The 20,063-nt window shown below is 35.4% G+C and overlaps 1 protein-coding gene across 1 annotated transcript in view; it reads left to right on the top strand.

Annotated features, from left to right (window-relative positions):
* The window catches only part of LOC123656185, a 74,446-nt gene that overhangs the window by 32,243 nt on the left and 22,140 nt on the right, over positions 1–20,063 (top strand). Inside the window, exon 3 of the mRNA XM_045591890.1 lies at positions 16,911–16,981. Coding sequence (XP_045447846.1) covers positions 16,911–16,981 — 71 coding nt within the window. The remainder of the gene's footprint in view (positions 1–16,910; positions 16,982–20,063) is intronic.

Below are 20,063 nucleotides of genomic sequence, written 5' to 3'. Positions count from 1 at the left end.
ATGAGTAACATTTAATATTGTCTTTGTTTCAATTTTTAACTATTTCTTATGTGTTTTCCATTACACTTATCGTTAGTTGAATTAATATTGTGCTATAGTTATCAATACATATACTAAATATGTAACGAGTCGCTGTCTGTATTATAGGGACCTTTAATCAACGCAAATAGCACCCAAAATAATGGTTGTCAGAATTATTGTCTTATTTGTCTGTGCGTTTGTGCACGCTAATCTCAGAAACGGCTTACCCGAATTAGATGTGGTTTTACTAATATATTGTGGCAAGCATAGCTTAATATTTAGTGTTTGTTTGATGTCAATCGGTTCATAAATAAAAAAGTTAAGCCAATTTAAAGAATCACGTTGAATATGGAAAGTCACTATTCCACGCGGACGAAGTTGCGAACACAGCTAGTGTTTAATAAAATTATTATTGATGGTAATTTTTTTTGTAATTTTTGAGAAAACAAGCCACGAGTTTTTACTGTGCGAAATCTTAATACAATTTATATAAAACAAATATTTTCTAAAGTAATATTACAAAATTAACATCATCATCATCGCAGTTTATTATAGTTGAAAATGAATCAAAATAAACTGAGAAAACCTTAAAAAAATCTTATTGTCGTTCGTCCGTTGACCTCTGTTGGCAAAGTTTCTTGTCATCTGAACATTGTTTTACTTTTACGATCTTTTAAATTTTTTCTTTAAGTATTCCAATAATAAAACTGTGTTGGGTTTTCTATTTTCGTACATTTAAAGTCGATTATTTTTAATGCTCTTTTACCCTTCAGGTCTGAAAGGATTTGTTGCGTTATTAAATAGTGAATTTATAAAAATTTGCCAATCCAATGTTTCATTTATTTAGAAAATCAACAACTTGTACATATAATTTTTATCATAGCATACAACAAATAATCTCCTGTGTGCCTACGGCAGTAAAGAATATAGTTTCCCGTGGGTGTCATAAGAGGCGACTAGGGGATAACACAGTTCCACTACCCCACTACCATCTTGGAACTTATAAAGTCGACGATGGCGGGATAATCATCCAACTGCTGGCTTTGAAATATACAGGCCGAAGCCGGTTAGCAGCGTCTTCGACCTGTATGCTTCAAATGTTGGTTGGTTGTTTTATTCTTTCATTTGGAATAACGTCGATGTTTGGTACTTTTCGAATGCAGTACGGTTTTCTAGCTAGAACGAATGAAAGATAAAATATGTAATTGCGACCACAGCTAGTATAGCTTTATATTACTAATATAGATAACAACCTACCGAACTACTTTTATTTCTAGTATGTTATTATACCTATAATTTATTACATTAGAAGGCCAATTAATATGATTTTGAAGTCAAACTTAACAAAAAACACAATATACCAAAATTATAAAGCTGAAGATTTTATTTGGTTAAATACGCTAATTTAGAACTAGTCTATTTATTGAGAATATATTATATACAAAAAATATGGAATGACAGAGGTCGCTAATATAGATATGTACTAGCTATAGCCTGCCCGCGTTGCTAGGCTTTTTTTCCTGTCGTACCAACTCATAAACCTTTTTGGACTTATGCACTTTGCTGAAGACATGATCAAATGCATTAATTTCCCTTTAAAGAATCATAAACTACTAAAACGACTAACTGTCCTGGTTTCGTGCAGACGAAACCGGTGGTGGCAGTTAGTTGAATAGATATTTCATAACTATAATGTTATTATCAAACGGTTGCGTTATCAACCGATATTGGTTTATCAGTGTTATCAATTACCTATATGTGATCGTAATCAAGGTGATATATTTTGAAAGTTTCAAAAAAGAGGAAGTGCAGGTACAACATACGTCACCTTCCATGGAATAGAGTATAAATGGTGATGAAAGTGAGATAAGCATGGATGAAATAGTGGAAGCGTTGAAAAGTATGAGATTAAGTAAGGCTGCGGGGTATGACAGGATTACCGTCGAAATATTGAGGCTGGACATGGCATAGTGGCTAGCTAGCTGTACCGCCTTTTCAATTTGTGCTGGTGAAATGGGCAAGTACCGGGAGACTAGTGCAAAGCCGTAATCGTCCCATTGTACAAGGGAAAAGGGTCACGGCAGGACTGCATAAATTACCGCGGTATAAGCCTCCTCAGCGTCGTCGGTAAACTGTATGCAAAAGTGTTGATTGAGAGGGTTGTGAATGAAAAAGACGAAAAAGTATGGGATGCACAAGCGGGATTTAGACAGAGAATGGGATGTACGGGTCAGGTCTTTTCTTTGCGGTGCATAGCCGGAGTGTTTGGCTCAAAACAAAAAAGTCTATTGCGCGTTCGTAGATTTAGAAAAGGCCTACGATAGAGTGATGAGGAATAAATTGTGGTCAGCATTGGCCGTGAATGGTGTGAGCAGTGTCCTCATACGCGCATTGCAATCTCTTTATAGGTATTCTAGTGATTGTGTGAGGATAAACGGGACATACACTGAATGGTTTAATATCGAAAAGGGTGTTAGACAGGGATGTGTAGCGTCACCGTGGCTGTTTAATCTATTCATGGACAATTGTTTAACAGATTTAAAAGAGAATGAAAGTGGGTTGAAAATGAATAAGTTACTCATCATATGTCTTTTCTATGCTGATGACTAAGTATTACTTGCGTCTTCAGCCGAGGAGTTGCAGGAGGTGGTAACTGCTATGAGTGGAGCTTTTATAATATACTTTATTAACAAACTGTGACTATAAAATGTGTAGTTTATTGATTGACTAACTATGCCCGCGAGTTCGTCCGCGGGGAATTTTACAAAATAGTTATTGAGTGGAGTAGCAGTTATAAAAAAAAAAAGTTACTTCTTATTATACCAACTTTCTGCCAGTGAAATTTCCGTCAAAATCGGTCCAGCCGTTTCAGAGATTAGCCGGAACAAACAAATAGACAGACAGACAGATAGATAGACAAAAATTGAAAAAAAGTTATTTTGGTATATGTACCGTGTATACATCCATATGCATTTAGTAAAAAGCAATTATTTTTATATTACAAACAGACACTTCAATTTTATTTATTTGTATAGAATAGATATGAAACGGACTCTAAACTCCTATTTTGACTATTGATCGTCGGTACAGATAAAACCTAATATTCGCCTGCACTCGAGCATACGATAGTTTAGCCGACACTGGCCTAAAAACAAATTATCGCCTTGAAGCGTTGAATTTAAGCGTAAATTTCGCGTTTTATGTACATTAGCAAGGATTCGCTCCCGATCGTAAACAATGTTCTATTTATATCTTATGTGTATTTATGTATGTGTGTGTTGTGTGTTTATGTGTATCGCTTTAATTGTCGCCACGTTGACCGCACAGGTCAATAAGCAAGGTTCGATGTGTTTATGACAAATGTGTTTTGACATTTGTTACAGAATCGATTAATATTCATACAGTATATCTTGTAGTGTATTTCCAATGACAATGGACTAATGTACGTGTAGGTTATTGTCAGGCCTTGGTATTAAATGTAAGAGATATATATAACACAAATTTATTTGGATTACGATTGGCGACTAAGGGATAGTACAGTTCCTCCACCTTGGAACTTAAAAAGCCGACCGATGGCGGGATAACCATCCAACTGCTGGTTTTGAAATACACAGGCCGAAGACGGGCAGCAGCGTCTTCGGTGCGACAAAGCCAGCACTGCGGTCACCAACCCACCCGCCTGCCCAGCGTGGTAACTATGGGCAAAACACATGAGTTTACGCCATTTTTAGCACGAGCTTGCGAAGGCCTGTGTCCAGCTGTGGACTGTATTAGACTGAAGTGATTATTGGCATTATAGAGTAAACTTTGTAGCGTATAGAATACAATATACAATATAAATACAATACAATATTAGGTGTACAAATTAATTCTGTCAGTTAAAAAAATAGCTTCGATTGTCACTCTAAGAGCACGCGTCTGTGTCTGATCTAGAGTACGCGATATATTGCTTTGAGTTTGAGTGATGAAAAATTACTAAAAGCGAGTATGCGGGAGATTTTATGATTCACCTGTATTTGCCAGAAATGGATCTTTAGGCTCAGTGGTTGTTCCAGTAGTTGCAGCGTGATTTAGCACGTCAACTGTTAACTTATTTCGAAAAATAAAAAAAATCTAGTTTTCGTTATAAAATCCAAAAATCACTTGAGAGATGGGTAAAAGTCGTAGATTTCGTAAAACAGTACTTCGGTTAATGTGTATATTCGCGTTGTTATCAAATTAACACATTTGTACACCAACAAAAACCGAATTAATTTGTAAGCTCAGTAATTTTAGTTAAAGTTTTTTTTTCTTTTTCTTTTTATCGTATATACAATACAGTTATATATTTGACAATAACTTTAACTACAACCAAACAAGACACTCCAAAAACCGTCACGTTCTCTCTGCACAAATGGTTCTTTTGGAATGTCATTTCGCTTCAGCCTGTAATATCCCACTACTGGGCATAGGGCTTTTCCCCATGTAGGAGAAGGATCAGAGCTTAATCCACCACGCTGCTCCAATGCGGGTTGGCGGATATATTCCCTACTATGAGTAATGATCGCTACCAGGTGTACATGATAACAACCGGGACAACGGCTTAACGTTCTCTCCGAGGCACGGTGGGGAGACCCACAAGGACTGCACAAACACCCAGACCACGGCAAACACCTGTATGGCCAATACACATGTTTGTCATGTGCGGGGATCGAACCCGCAACTCGCAATCGATTGGAATGTCATTGATTAATCAATATATTAGGCTGTTAATATAATTGTTATTGTAGGTTTTAGATTAAAAATCATATCAAGCATAATATCCGCTGACATGAAGTCATTCATTATTATCGTCCGGATATGAATTAAATTTCACATGAATTGAAATTTAATAATAAATAAAAAAAAAATTATCAAATATTATCACTACGAGTATTATTCATATGATTTGTATGGAACCATTTAGGATATAACATTATCCCTTTTTTACGTTGTAAGCGCTGTGTTATGGATGCGGTGCGGTGCTGTGGGTCATGGTATGGATATAGATCTTATTGGTACGCGAAAAATGAAAAATGTTAGTTAAGATCATATATGTTTGTGTCGGTTTTCGGATTTAATTACCTTGTAATTTTTTTAACCGTCTCCAATTTATTTATTTATTTATTTACAGAAGAAAAAAAAGATACAATTTATGTGATAAACAGTGCAGCAAAAACAATGAACAGTTTAAAAAGGCCAAAAGGATGATTCTTTTTTTGTCGAAATGGAGATATCTCGAGGGTGGTACCATGATAAGGAAACTAGGTTCTGATGATGTCATTCCATAAAAATCGAAGGGAATCGAAAGGGAACCTTGTAAAATCGTAGTGGTGACTGTTATTTCTTTCGTCTACTTACGTTGTATTACTTGTCGATGTAAGTGAAGTCGGTTTTTTTCGTTTGCTAGCAAACACAATTATTATTAATTCTGCAATTCGTATGAAATATAGCGTTTCTTTGTAAATAAGAAAAAAAAAGCCAGAAACGTTCAAATTTCGTAGTCATAGTATATAGATATATATATATTCTTACAAAGATGTTGGCAAAGAAGCGTACGCCTCACCTGATGGTAAGCGATTATCGTAGCTTATAGACGCCTGCAATACCCAGGAGCTCTGGTCACATTACTCAACACAGGAACACAACACTGCTTGAAAGGAGTATTATTAGCTGTGATCTTCTGTAAGAGTCGAGGTGCTTCCTCAGTCGAGCTTCTCCAGATTTTGAGCACAATATTCCCTACTGTGCCTTACGTTAGTGGACTTATTAAATTACTATTTATTCAACATTTGGCAGTTGAAACCTAGTCGCTTTTTTAGATTATCTTGATCCGTTTAAAAAAATCCGTCGAAAAATAAAAAATGCAATATATTTTAGTTACGTAGATAAGTGGTTTTTAAATTTAAAGTTTTGTTTTGTTATTTTTATTTTGTATATTTTGTTTACATCATAAAACCGCGTGTTACTATTTAAGTGACTAATTCCTACATAATTTAACTTAATTTTATACATTTACGAAGGAAACTGTAGCATCAAGTGGACTTTATTTATTTTATTATTATCACAATACAAATGATAAGCTCACGATGAAGTGATTATCATATTATTATTATACTTTTTATGTCAAATTAAAGGAGTTTAGTAAAATACATGAGTAACATTACAACAAAATATTTATGTATTATATTTTTAATGCTTATAGATTTTATAATACTAAATATTAACATAAAATGAACATTAAATTTATATAAATAAAAATTTAAGGATTCTGTATAAAGGACAGGTATAGCTAGGAAAACTGAATTTTTGAAACTCTATTTTTCGATTATTATCAACTTTATACGTAAAGGAAATACAATTAATTTTCCAGAATTTTTTGTAATTCTTTTTTTGAACATAAAATAGGTATGTTACAGTATAAGATATTTTGCAATAAATCATAATATAAAACAAAAATCAAAACAAAATATTTTACAAATGCTATTTATTCTGTATAAGAATCATCTGACCACGCGCACTTGGAAGTGTTCACTGCTGCCATATTATAGGGTTAATCGAGATATCAGTAATAACGTACGATAATATTTTGGAGTAAAACTTCTTTACGCGCGCTTGACTTGGGAACTAAGGTAGAATGCGTTACGAAAAGTGTGATCGGGCGAGGCGAACGGAAGTTAAGAGGAAGATATAAGTTAGCGAAGGTAGAAAGTTTAACAACAGGCGTGTGATTTAAAGTACACTAGTTTTTTTGAATACGAGAGCTTAACATTAAAAAAGAGTTTTATTTTACGATGATCGCATTTTATGTTGTTCTTTAGACGACAACAACTATGTATACGTTAAAAGAAAGCTGCTGAAAAATTGCGATCATATATTAAAAAAAAAACTCGATAAGGTGACAAAAAGTATAATTTAAACAAGCCACTTACTGCTTTGTATATTTGTTTCGTGAATAAAACGTAATTATGAGGACTTATAATTTATTTCAGCGTTAAGTCAGTTTCCTGTATTTTATTTTAAATGAGAAATATAAAAAAATATACATATAGGTATTTAAATTTTTGGTCAAATTGGTGTCAATTTCCATAACTTATCGATATCCCTCCTTTAAATTGTGTCTTTTAAGTCTTAAATCCTAAATACTTTGTCCTTATTTAATAATTTTTTAAGAAATCTTAACTTAATGTAAATATGTAATGTAATGTGTATATGTGTTTCTTAAATATGTAAATTTTGTAAACACCGCGTATATTTACGAAAAAAAAAAATTTTTTTTTTAATTTTTGTTTCCATAATTTTTAATGTGGTATTCCTCAGACACAAAATAAATTACTAACATAATAAGCGTAAAAAGTCCCGGTATAATATTAATAATATATAAATATGTAATATACAAGTATAAATAGAATAACAAACTTACCATGTTTTCGTAGTTATTTGCAAATATTTGTGACTCTTAAACACGTTGTTACACGATAGAATCGCGATGCGGACTGACCGGTGTTAACGCGCGCTTTTAGTGATGTTACGATATCACGAACTAAAAAACTTTATCGATAGATTGTATTATGCAATCATATTTTTATCGATTAGCAATTTTTCTTCGTATTTGGCGTGTGTTGTAGTAATATAATGTATAAATTGATATAAATTATGATAACGTTAAAGGTAGATTGATATCGCTAAAGATATAGATGTGTTTTGAAGGAATTTTTTAATGTTTTTGAATTGATTTAAATAAAATAATAACGCTGCCTTGAAGGAATTGCTTCTTTAATCGAATTTTTTTTTTGCAAATGATGTAACTCTTAAAAATAAATGAAATTTCATAATTAAATTTTATAAGTATGATGTCGTAATATAAGAAAATGTAGTTATCGTAAAACTCAATAAAGACTAAACGGGTGTAAAAGTAAGGGTCGTTGAGCTATTTCATTCAATTTGTATAATAGTAACTGGTCAACAAGCTATGTTAGATATCAACCTGTGTTGACGTAGTGATCGTTGTTCAGCGTGTGATTCATTCGGTGCAGTTTATAAGCTTAAAATTTGATAAAAGTATATGAGTTAAAATTATGATTCGTTTTTGTCAAGGTTACTTTGAGATAAGCGCCTGAGTTAAATTAATATTAAAAGAGAAGAATAGTGGCCTTTTGTACAGAAAAAAGTTCGAAAAATTGTTGCTTTTTCCAGAACACTATAAGTACCTACGAAAGGAAAAATACCGATCGCTTACAATTATCGTCTTTCGGTTAAATGTATTGATAAATAATCTAATAAAAAAATATATTGTTAATGCATTGCTATTTATTTTCATTTTAAAACTTTATTACACAAATTAAAAAACAAAGCCGTACTAAAAGAGCCATATCAAACCATACAGTCTTATCTGTCAGTATTATATGTATTACTTAAACAAAATGTGGGCATTGTGCAACGACGTGCGGTGACAATCTGGTTAAGACCATGTATCTATAGATGTGCTAAATCGGTGACTGACCAAATAATGGAAAAAAAAGGCAAAATAATATAATAAAACGCAATCATTATATAAAGTATACAATCAATATAGACACATGTTATCACTTATATACATAAAACAAATATTGTGTGATATATAATGAAACAACTTTTTTTCGGATTTTATCGCGGTTTATTATTATCTTTTGATTCCCGACGTTTCGGATACTTTACAGCAACCATGGTCACGGGGGGACTGAGGTGTCAGACGTCCCAACGTTACAAAGTTATTCGAAACTACCCGACATACATCAATATCTTATACAGTCCTATCTACGCAGAATGTGCTAATTGAGTCTTTAATCTGTGGTGAATTATGCTTGGTTTTTGATTTAATTATATTAATAATGGGGTCCCAAGCAGGTGGTAATTGCCAGCCATCTTCTCTATTGAAATTTGGATGTTTTTTAATTTCAATAGCCTCACGGATCATCCTTGGTTGGAATCGGTGTTCTTTTGCGAGGATCTGTGGTTTATCGAATCTAATATAATGGCTAGCTGTGTCTAGACTGTGTTCACAGATTGCGGACTTAGTATAGCGACGATGTTTTAAGTCAGCTATATGTTCTTTAACGCGAGTTTTAATCGATCGTTTTGTTTGTCCTATATATGAGAGACCACAGTCACAATCAAGCTTGTATACTCCTGCATCTTGTAAGGGTATATGACACTTGACAGATGGTAAAAATTGACTTATCGTTTTTGGCGGCTTGAAAAAAGTTTTTATAGAAGCTCGCTTTAAGATGAAGCCAATCTTGTCAGTGACCCCTTTCATAAAAGGTAGCACAGCAGGTACTCGTTCGACAGTGGCTGGTTTCACACGTTCACTGCGATGAGGACGCGGTACCCGAAGCTTGTTGTCTCGCAGTACTTGCTTGACATGTTGAAGTTCGGTCTCCAGGTGTCGCTCATCGCAGATCCCTCGTGCTCTCTGAAACAAAGATTTACCCACGGTAGCTAACTGTGTTGGATGAAGGTGTGATTCACCGTTTAAGTACCTATCCGTATGGGTATGCTTTCTATACACTGTATGGCTTAAGGTATTGTTGGGATTACGGATGACTAATACATCTAAGAAAGCTAAAGATTTATTTGCCTCTAACTCCATTGTGAATTGAATTTTGGAATTTATGGAGTTAAGATGGTGTAAGAATATGGATACTTTATCAGATGGTAATATTGTGAAAGTATCATCTACATACCGTTTGTAGAACCTGGGTGTTATGGGCGAGGTACGCAGAGCAGTCTCCTCGAAGTCCTCCATAAATATGTCGGCAACAACGGGGGATACTGGTGAACCCATCGCTACGCCATCTACTTGCTTGTAGAACTGATTATTCCACAACATGTAGCCAGATGTAAGGCAATGCTTGAGAAGGTCAGCATATTCTATCGGCATGTCATTTTCCTTCAGCTTTCTTGACACAATACTAATGCAATCTTCAACCGGTAAGCATGTAAAGAGTGATTGCACATCAAAACTAACCATAGTTTCATTGTCACTGAGATGTAGATGTTTGATCTCATTAACAAAGTGGTACGAATCCCGTGTATGTGCTCTGGTTTGTCCACGCAGTGGCGAAAGTACATGGGCAACATGTTTAGCCAGTCTGTAGGTTGGTGAGTCGATCTGGCTTACAATTGGACGGAGTGGAGCATTAGCCTTGTGTATTTTTGGCAAACCATACAGCTTAGGTGGTTTTGGACAAGAAGGAATCAAAGATTTGACGTCTAGATTCAACGACTCGGAGTACTTTTTAATTAGATTAGTAGTTATTTTCAAAACCTTGTTAGTTGGATCGGCTTTGATATTTGTATAAGTGTTTTCATCCGATAATAGTTGTTGAATTTTATCCCTGTACTCTGACGTATCCATCACAACCGTTGCATTACCCTTATCTGCACGAAGAACCGTTAATTCACGTCTGTTTCGAAGATCTAATAAAGCTTTTAATTGTTCGCGGGGAAGATTTAGTTTCGGCACAGAACTTCGTCGTAATGCTGACGATATATCTTGTCTGATAGCCTCCGAATCTTCCTTCTTTATATTGTTTCTCGACAGACAGTCCTCAACGTTACAAATAATTTCTTCGAAAGGTATCTTGCGAGGTGTAATAGCGAAATTTAATCCCTTTTCCAAAACTTTTATTGTGTTTATATCTAATTGACATTTTGACAGATTGACAACCGCGCGTGAGCTGTCAATGTCTGTGGTGTTCGATTTGTTGTTTATGACATTTGATTTGCTGTTTAACTTATCGAATTTTAAAATTTGTCGTTTTTTGCATTTATCATATTTTGATATTTCGCGCTTATTCAGAGTCTTTATGCAATTATCAAAATCAAATGTCGTTAAAACTATCTTTAACGCGGCGATCACCCATCCGATTTATTTTTCTAAGGCGGCTAGATTAGAACGTTTTTGATATATCACCGTCCGTAATAACTTTTTACTTGCCTGATTTAAGATTTTTGCGCTCCCTAGGATGTCGTTTTTTGGTGAAATCTTGACACACGTAGGGATAAGATTTTGGTCTCTGCATCTCTTCAAGAAATTTAATGATGTTACAAATCTTGCGCGCTTTGTCATAAGATCTTCCAGGCGAACATATAGCTGACTTAAAACTTCGTCGCTATACTAAGTCCGCAATCTGTGAACACAGTCTAGACACAGCTAGCCATTATATTAGATTCGATAAACCACAGATCCTCGCAAAAGAACACCGATTCCAACCAAGGATGATCCGTGAGGCTATTGAAATTAAAAAACATCCAAATTTCAATAGAGAAGATGGCTGGCAATTACCACCTGCTTGGGACCCCATTATTAATATAATTAAATCAAAAACCAAGCATAATTCACCACAGATTAAAGACTCAATTAGCACATTCTGCGTAGATAGGACTGTATAAGATATTGATGTATGTCGGGTAGTTTCGAATAACTTTGTAACGTTGGGACGTCTGACACCTCAGTCCCCCCGTGACCATGGTTGCTGTAAAGTATCCGAAACGTCGGGAATCAAAAGATAATAATAAACCGCGATAAAATCCGAAAAAAAAGTTGTTTCATTAAATGAGTAAAATTCGCGTAAACATTAGAAAACAATATTGTGTGATATTTTTAATATTAAGATTTTTTTATACTGTGAAGTGCCCGCGTAGCGTAACGATGTTTGCTTTACTTCTATGCATTTAATCAATGTGTTTGCAATTATTTTTTAGTATTTCACAAAATAATTTCACGTGTTAAATATTAATATTTCAACTATCGAAATTAAATTTAAAAAATAACATCTAATTAGACATATAGTTAATATATTCAAACAACGTATTAAACACTCAATAAAAAATATTTTAACACATTAAATGTCGTAATTTTATTTCATTGCAATCTGAAGTTATTTGTACACTGCTTTGATATAGATGACGATGAATATGCATATGGTGTACAGATGTTTCTTCGGTGCCTTCCAGCAGCGTCTTCGGTGCGAAAAAGCCAGCTCTGCGGTCACCGATCCGCTTGCCCAGCGTGGTGACTATGGGCAACACAAGTGACTTCACGCCATTTTTGGCGCGAACTTGTGGAGGCCTATGTCCAGCAGTGGACTGCGATAGGTTGAAGTGAGTACAGATGTTTGTCGTGGTTCGGGCTTTTATGCTTGTGTTGTGTATGTATCCGGACGACAAATACATGATTTCGTCATTAAGAAGACCTTCGAGTATGCAGTAATATCGCCAAAATTGTTAACCACGCTTCTTTTTTTATACGGGATTTCTCGCGATTTTTACTTTAAAATTCACTATATTAAGGCCGTTACCCGCACGATGACATCCAACGCACAGCTCTTCGCCTATAATCGTGGCCTCTCTGACGTCATGAAAATATCGGTAATTTCAAAATGACAATCGAAATAATAATCGAATAATATTACCCATGCAAGCTAAAAAATCGAATGCGAAAATGGTATCGACAATAATATTCCCATCACTATCAAAGAATAAAAATGTAAGTGGATTATCTTGGATGATGTAATCAGTGAATAAGACAAGTTGAAAATAATAAAACTGACGATGAAAAACGGTTCAACACCTCCGCATATCAATGTAATTTTACTATCAACTGAAGTATTTATTTGTCCGTTTATCGATATAAGTGTCGATGATTATTTATCTATCGATATGTTTAACTGCACTTCACTAATATAAGGCATAAATACGCGTCTTATCGCGAATGACGTAACCGTTGCATTCACAAGGAACCGCACGGATTGGATAAAAATTGTGGTGGTCCTTCGAATTTGGTTTACGATCCCGTATTATTTACTTTAATCTTCACCAATATAATAATGAAGAAAGATTTGGTTTTTTGTTTATTTGCAATGGATAAAAATTATTAGACCAATATCAGTCAGTAAGTTCAGCCTATTGTAGTCCACTGCTGGTCATAGGCCTCCCCAAGTTCGCGCCAGACATCCCGGTTTTCTGCAGTCCTCATCCAGCCTACACCGGCAATCTTACGTTAATAGATCGTCATGATCATTATTAGACCAATATGTAATTTAAAAATTACTTCATCACTACTCGTATAAAGCTATATTACATCGACTAACGTAGGCAATACTTTTAAAAGACAAAACGGTCAAAATCTTGTAAGCCACGCGGGTGTCGACGCGGTGGAACGCTAGCAGATTATAAAGAACTAGTCGAACCACGCGGTTTCATACACGATACGAAATCTTTTACCCGAGTGCCAAGGAGCAATATGTTTTTCGCGCGTATCTCGTAGCAAAAAATATTCCTTATTGCCTCATATCTTCCTAACCACTAAAAGGCTATACCCGTTTCAGAATAATTCATACACAAGTTGAAGTGGTGTATAAATAACCAACGTCAAATTAAAATGGATATTATTGCTGAACATCGTACGAATAAAAATTTCTCAAAATTTTGGAAAGCAACCAATCAATTTAATCATAAGCCGAGTCTTCCCGTGAGCGTTGCGGGGGTGTGTGAGCCCCATGAAATAGCCAATATATTTCAAAGACATTTCATGGTAAAGTCTCCATTAGAAAGGACAGTGGCGGAGCAGGTGTTCGATGATGGGACCGTCTCTGGCAGGGAATTGACTATTAGTTTCACAGAAAAAGAAGTCACATCTGTTATAAAAAACATGGTTAGAGGGAAGTCACCTGGTCATGACAGCCTTAGCATCGAGCACCTGCAGCACGCTGGAGTTCACTTGCCGAGAACTTTGTCAATGTTTTTCACAGTGTGCATTGGTCACTCTTATCTTCCTGACAACTTGATGCGAACCCTAGTAGTTCCTCTTATTAAAAATAAGACAGGTGATCCGTCTAATATATCTAACTACAGACCAATCTCACTTGCGACTACTGTAGCTAAGGTTTTGGACAGCCTGCTTGACCGGCACTTGGCTAGGCACCTCCAATTAAACGACGCTCAGTTTGGCTTTAGGCCTGGTCTGTCCACTGAGAGTGCTATCCTCTGTCTCAAGCAGACTGTTCAATACTACACTTCAAGAAAGACACCGGTGTATGCATGTTATCTTGATCTGTCGAAGGCATTTGACCTTGTATCATATAATAAGCTATGGGACAAATTAAGAAAAGAAACTAGTGTGCCCAATGAAATAATATCTCTGTTTAGTTTCTGGTACAAACACCAATGTAACCGAGTACGATGGGCTGATTCATTGTCGGATGAGTATAGGCTGGAGTGCGGCGTAAGACAGGGGGGTTTGAGTTCACCCAGACTCTTTAATCTGTACATGAACGCTCTGCTCGATGAGCTCAGCAGTACACATATAGGGTGTCATGTTAGAGGTGTTTGTGTAAATAATATAAGTTATGCTGACGATATGGTGCTGCTGAGCCCATCGATCGGTGCTCTGAGGAGGCTGCTAGAAATATGCGAGGTTTATGCGACGGTCCATGGCTTGAGATACAATGTCAACAAAAGTGAAGTCATGACTTTTAAAGTGCGTAAAAAACCCTGTTTGCATGTACCAACTGTGTCTCTTTATGGTACAGCTCTAAAGAGAGTATCGCGTTTTAAATATCTCGGCCATTGGGTCGTCGAGAATCTAGAAGACAACGAGGATATGGAGAGGGAGCGCAGGTCACTGTCCGTCCGCTGCAATATGTTAGCCCGCAGATTTGCACACTGTAATAAAGAAGTTAAGATCACGCTTTTCAAAGCATATTGCCAGTCGCTTTACACTTATAGTCTGTGGGTGAACTACACGAGGAAGGCATACAGTGGTCTGCGCGTCCATTATAATAATGCATTTAGGCTATTGATGGGGTTGTCTTGGCGGTGCAGCGCTTCAGGTATGTTCGCCGAAGCGGGGGTGGACTCTTTTGGCGCTATAATGCGCAAGCGTAGCGCATCAATGTTGCGACGGGTGCGAGCCAGCGCCAACACCATCCTGGGCGCACTGACGGATAGTTTTGACTCGCCGATAATGGAGCACTGGATACGACTGCACGCAGTCAAGTAGAACTTCTATCCTACCATCGGCCAGTCAAAAGTATCCTATTTTAGTATTTAGTATTTAATATTATGTAATTTATCTAATTTTGTTTTAGTATTGTTACTAACATAGTTTTATAAGATCATTGTTACTAACACTTTTTATGGACAATTTTTGTCTGAAATAAATGATTATTATTATTATTATTATTATTATAATATCGCATTAACAATCATTCAACATATCGTAAGATTCGTCTTGATAACCATTTGTAATCAGAAATAACGCTAAGAAAGAAAGACCAGAAGGTATAGTTTAATTAGAATCTTGGACACTGCAATGTGGGTATTATATTAAAGGGTTCATCATGAAATTATGAAAATGATGTAACACGACCATATTAAAAAAAATACAGTAAGATTCTTTCTTCTAAGTTTTTTTTTTTTTTTTTAATTTATGCATTACTTGTTTACTGCCCTGGGTAGTGTCAATACACCAATGTGTATTTTCCGCTTTACCGTTGAAGATGTAATACGAGATAATATGGGATCATAGAGCAAGGTCAAGTCTGCATCGTTCGCATTCAAAACTCTGTAACAAACTAATCACTATATCTAATACATGCCATACGCTTTAGTATAAACGGTTAAGTGCTTCTAGTTTTTTTATTAATGGTTAGCAGGAAATCTTATGTTTATACTGTATCCTAATTTGTAACTTTTTGTCACTTCAAAAAAAGTAGGAGGCTCTGAATTCGACATTCGATTTTTTTTTTTTTTGTTTGCTACCTTATAATATTACTGGGTGTACCGATTATATTACGTGAAAGTGAGTAACTTAATGCTTGTGTTATAGGTAACAGCCGACTGGTATAGCTACATTTTTTTTCGATAAACGTACTTATAAATAATACATATATAAATATATAAATAAATATTTATATTACACATAGACTCGATGTGGGAATCGAACCCACAACCCTCGGAGCAGAAAGCAGGATCACTACAAACTGTGCCAACGGACTAGTCACACACTAGTTTTAATCAAAAGTTGGTGCATTTAAATTTAATCAAGGTCTGATGAGTACTTTTTGAGATATTCCTGATAATGCGTATTTAATTGACCATTTCATCGATTATCGATTATTGCGAGCAAACACAATTGTGTACTCAAAAAGCCCTGTGATTAGCATTTCTATCAAAATCTGGAGCAGCCCGACTAAGGAATTACCTCGACCTTACAGAAGATCACGGCTAAATAATACTACTTTTTAGCAGTGATGTGTTCCAGTAGTGGGTAAGGTGACTAGAGCTCTTGGGGTATTGAGGGTAGGGTCGGAAACTTCTGGTGTTGAAGGCGTCTACAAATGACGGCAATTGCTTACCATCAGGTGAGCCGTACACTTGTTTGCCGACCTACTTGTATAAAAAAAACTCTCCTGTCATCGGATCGTTTTAATTTTATGATGGGCTTAGACAAATATCACCAACCCGGTCACTAACCTGCCCAGCGTGGTGACAATGGAAAATACGCCACGATTCACGCCATTTTGGGCGCGAACTTGTGGATGCTTATGTAGTAATGTACTGTGATAGGCTGAAGTGACGATGGACAACTAATTTATCAATTCGTTTCTGCGAAAGCTAGTTTGATTAGTTTGTTGTTTAGCCCGACTGTTTGATGAGTTTCTATTGGTCGTTTAAAAATAATTAAACATCAATAAATCATTTGTTGCTTTATTGGTCTAGGTATCTCCTTAACACATCTATTTGCTTGTTGATTTTTAAATAAATAAATATATAGTTCGAATCTTAGAGCATACGGAACTCCGAGCTTTTGGTTTTTGTTTTAGGCGCCAGAATCAGGACCGGCTAGTGTTGAAGTGACGAAGCTCCTTCGACAGCTCTGCGGTGGAGATGCTGGGTGAGATTTTTTTTTCTTTACTAGTAAGATACCCAAGTTACATACGAAGGTCACAGCTAAATAATTATCCTCTCAATTACTTGAGACAATACAGCTGTTGTGTTACTGGCAACACTTTTACTTGTATTATATAAATAAAGTATATAAGTATAGGTATATAGATATAAGTATAGGTTTACTCATATATAATATGTATTACCTGTGCCGGCAACTTCGTCCGCGTGGAATTTTTCAAATAGTTATTGTACAGTTCGCAGAGTTATATAAGAAATAATTTTCTAAAATAAATGTAGCCTGAGTTACTCCTTATTACATCAGCTATCTGCTAGTGAAAGTCCCATCAAAATCGGTTCAGCCGTTTCTAGAAACAGACTGACAAAAATTGTAAAAAATGCTATTTTGGGTTATATACCGTGCATACATCCATATGCATTTAGTAAAAAGCGGTTATTTTATTATTACAAGCAGACATTCCAATTTTATTTATTTGTATAAATAATATCTGTATGTATCTATATACAGATAGACAGCAATGGAAAAAATATTGGCTCCGGTATAGGTTAATTTGTACCAAGGGACACTTGCTCCAAATAACCTGTAGAATTTAATCTCTCTCTCTCTTATAGATAAAGATTTAACTTTACTTGACGACCGCTCCGCTGTAATGGTGCGTGTGCCGTGTGGCGCTTAAACACCGACGAGCGCGGGTTCGATTCCCGCTCGGAGTGGATATTGGTGTTTATACAAATATTTATTTCCGGTCTGGTTGTTAGTCCTTGTGGGTCTCCCCCACAGTGGCTCTGAGAGCACGTTAGCCGTCGGTCCCGGTTGTTATCATGTACACCTGATAGCGATCGTTACTCATAGTAGGGAATATATCAGCCAACCCGTATTGGATTAGCGTGGTGGATTAAGCTCTGATCCTTCTCCTACATGGAAAAAGAGGCCTATGCCCAGCAGTGGGATATTACAGGCTCAAGCGAGACAACTATAACAAGTTAAATTGTAACAAAAGATTTTCTGTTCTTACCCAAAAGGAGGTTTTGTTTTAATATCTACATCCTAGTTTCTAGTAACAGCATATGGCATGACTTAGAACCTATTATAATGTACTAGCTTTTTTCCGTGGCTTCGTTCGTGTTGAATTTTTTTTAAAATAAAAGTATCCTATGTTACTTCTAATACCTCCGAGAATATGAGTACAAAGTTTAATGATGATCGGTTAAGTAATTTTTGCGTGAAAGCGTAACACACAAACTTACATTCACATTTATAATTTATAATATTAATAATATAATTTTTTTTCTAATTAAAACAAAATGTATGTAATCAGTTTGAAAAGTTTTTGTAACTATTGAAAAATGTTAATCAAGTGTTTCCACGTGTACGTTATTATCAATGTTCGAATTCTCTATCGATAAACACCTTTGTCCTGATCTAATTTTACTATTTCGTAGTTAAATTTATAATCCCAAATATCGGTGTAATATTTATTTATTAAGACTATAATCTCAATAATCCTACTGTTGAAATAGACCTGTATAGAGCTTAGAGGTTGATCTTTTCTACTTTAGGTTCAAGAGGAAGATTCACACGGTCAGGATCATCCTTGTTGGGTTAATCAACATCTGGTCAAAAGAAAATATTTTTGTAATAGCATACAGAAATAACTATCGATAATTGGTTTTATTAGCAGTTTTGTCATCAATACATCAAAATAATAACTCGATATTGTTGGAAGCAATGTTTATATTGTACTAGCTGACCTGGCGAACTTCGTATCACCTTATTTTTTTCTGAAATATAATAATAACATAATATATCAAAATAAAATATAGCCTATCTTTTAAGTTGGATCAAACTGCACACGGTGTGCAAATTTGACTAAAATCGGTTAAGTAGTTTAGGAGTCCATTGAGGACAAACATTGTGACACAAGATTTATATATATTAAGATGTATTCACTGATACTCAAAATTACCAGCGACAGACATCTTAACTATCGGGATAGTTGAGATGTCTAATTTTTACGTGACAATATACCTACATTGATTAATATTGTTAAGTTATATTTTGCGACCTCATCAACTCTACGATAACGTGAAAACTTTTACGTTTTTATATAAACCTAAACTTCATAAAAAGTAGTTATAAAATGGCAGTCGTACCAAGCAAGGAATCAGCACATCTTCAAATAATTAATCGACCATGCGTAAGAGACATATTATGTTATCCTTGTCTTTCATCTAAAGATAGACAGAGAGATAATATAAAGACTAACAAGATGTCACGCCTACATCGTTACGGTGTTCGATGACTAATTATTTGATGGTGTTCTCTTACACTATATAAGGTAACGTGGTCGAAAATGACGTTCGGCGCGTAGCGGCCCGCGTGGGTCTAAAAAATTGTTTAGTAATATTTAGTGATATCATTTTTTAATTTTATTTGTATTAGTAATTGGGGAAAATACGTTGTTTGTTCTTAGAAATTGTTTTTGCGACTCAAATTAACAATTAAATTAAGCTTTAGGCAATAGGCTTCCTTTCAATTTGATATCGTATTTTTTATTTGAGTTTAAATATTGACGATACACAGTTTGAATATATCGTAAGAAGAGAACCCGGCAGACGTTGTCTTGCTTTGCGAACTGTCAAACAAGTAAAGTCGTCTTGGCACTATTGGAAGCCATTATACCAAAGAAATGAATGAATGGAAGTTTAAATAATCCTCACGTTTTCTGAAATTTTAGAATTTCTACAAGGTATGAGAAAACTTAAAAAAGTGAGCCCTATCAGTCCAATATCCGCATATGACAAACATTTGTATTGCCCATATAGATGTTTGCTGTGATCTGAGTTTTTGAGCAGTCTTTGTGGATCTCCCCACCGTGCTTCGGAGAGCACGTTAAGAGGAAAGGGTACCGAAGAGACTTTTCAAAAATAGGTATTTGAATAAAATGTTTCTGTCGCGCTGCATGTCGCTACCGCGCCCCGCGCCATCTTCGCCCCGTTTTTTCTATGTGTGACTGTCGTTTTGTTAGTGTGCGTGCGCCGGCTATTCAGCTATTCATTGTTGACGA

The sequence above is a fragment of the Melitaea cinxia genome, chromosome 9, assembly GCF_905220565.1.
Source record: "Melitaea cinxia chromosome 9, ilMelCinx1.1, whole genome shotgun sequence".
Taxonomy (NCBI): Eukaryota; Metazoa; Arthropoda; class Insecta; order Lepidoptera; family Nymphalidae; genus Melitaea; species Melitaea cinxia.
This window is presented reverse-complemented; position numbering and strand designations above follow the sequence as displayed.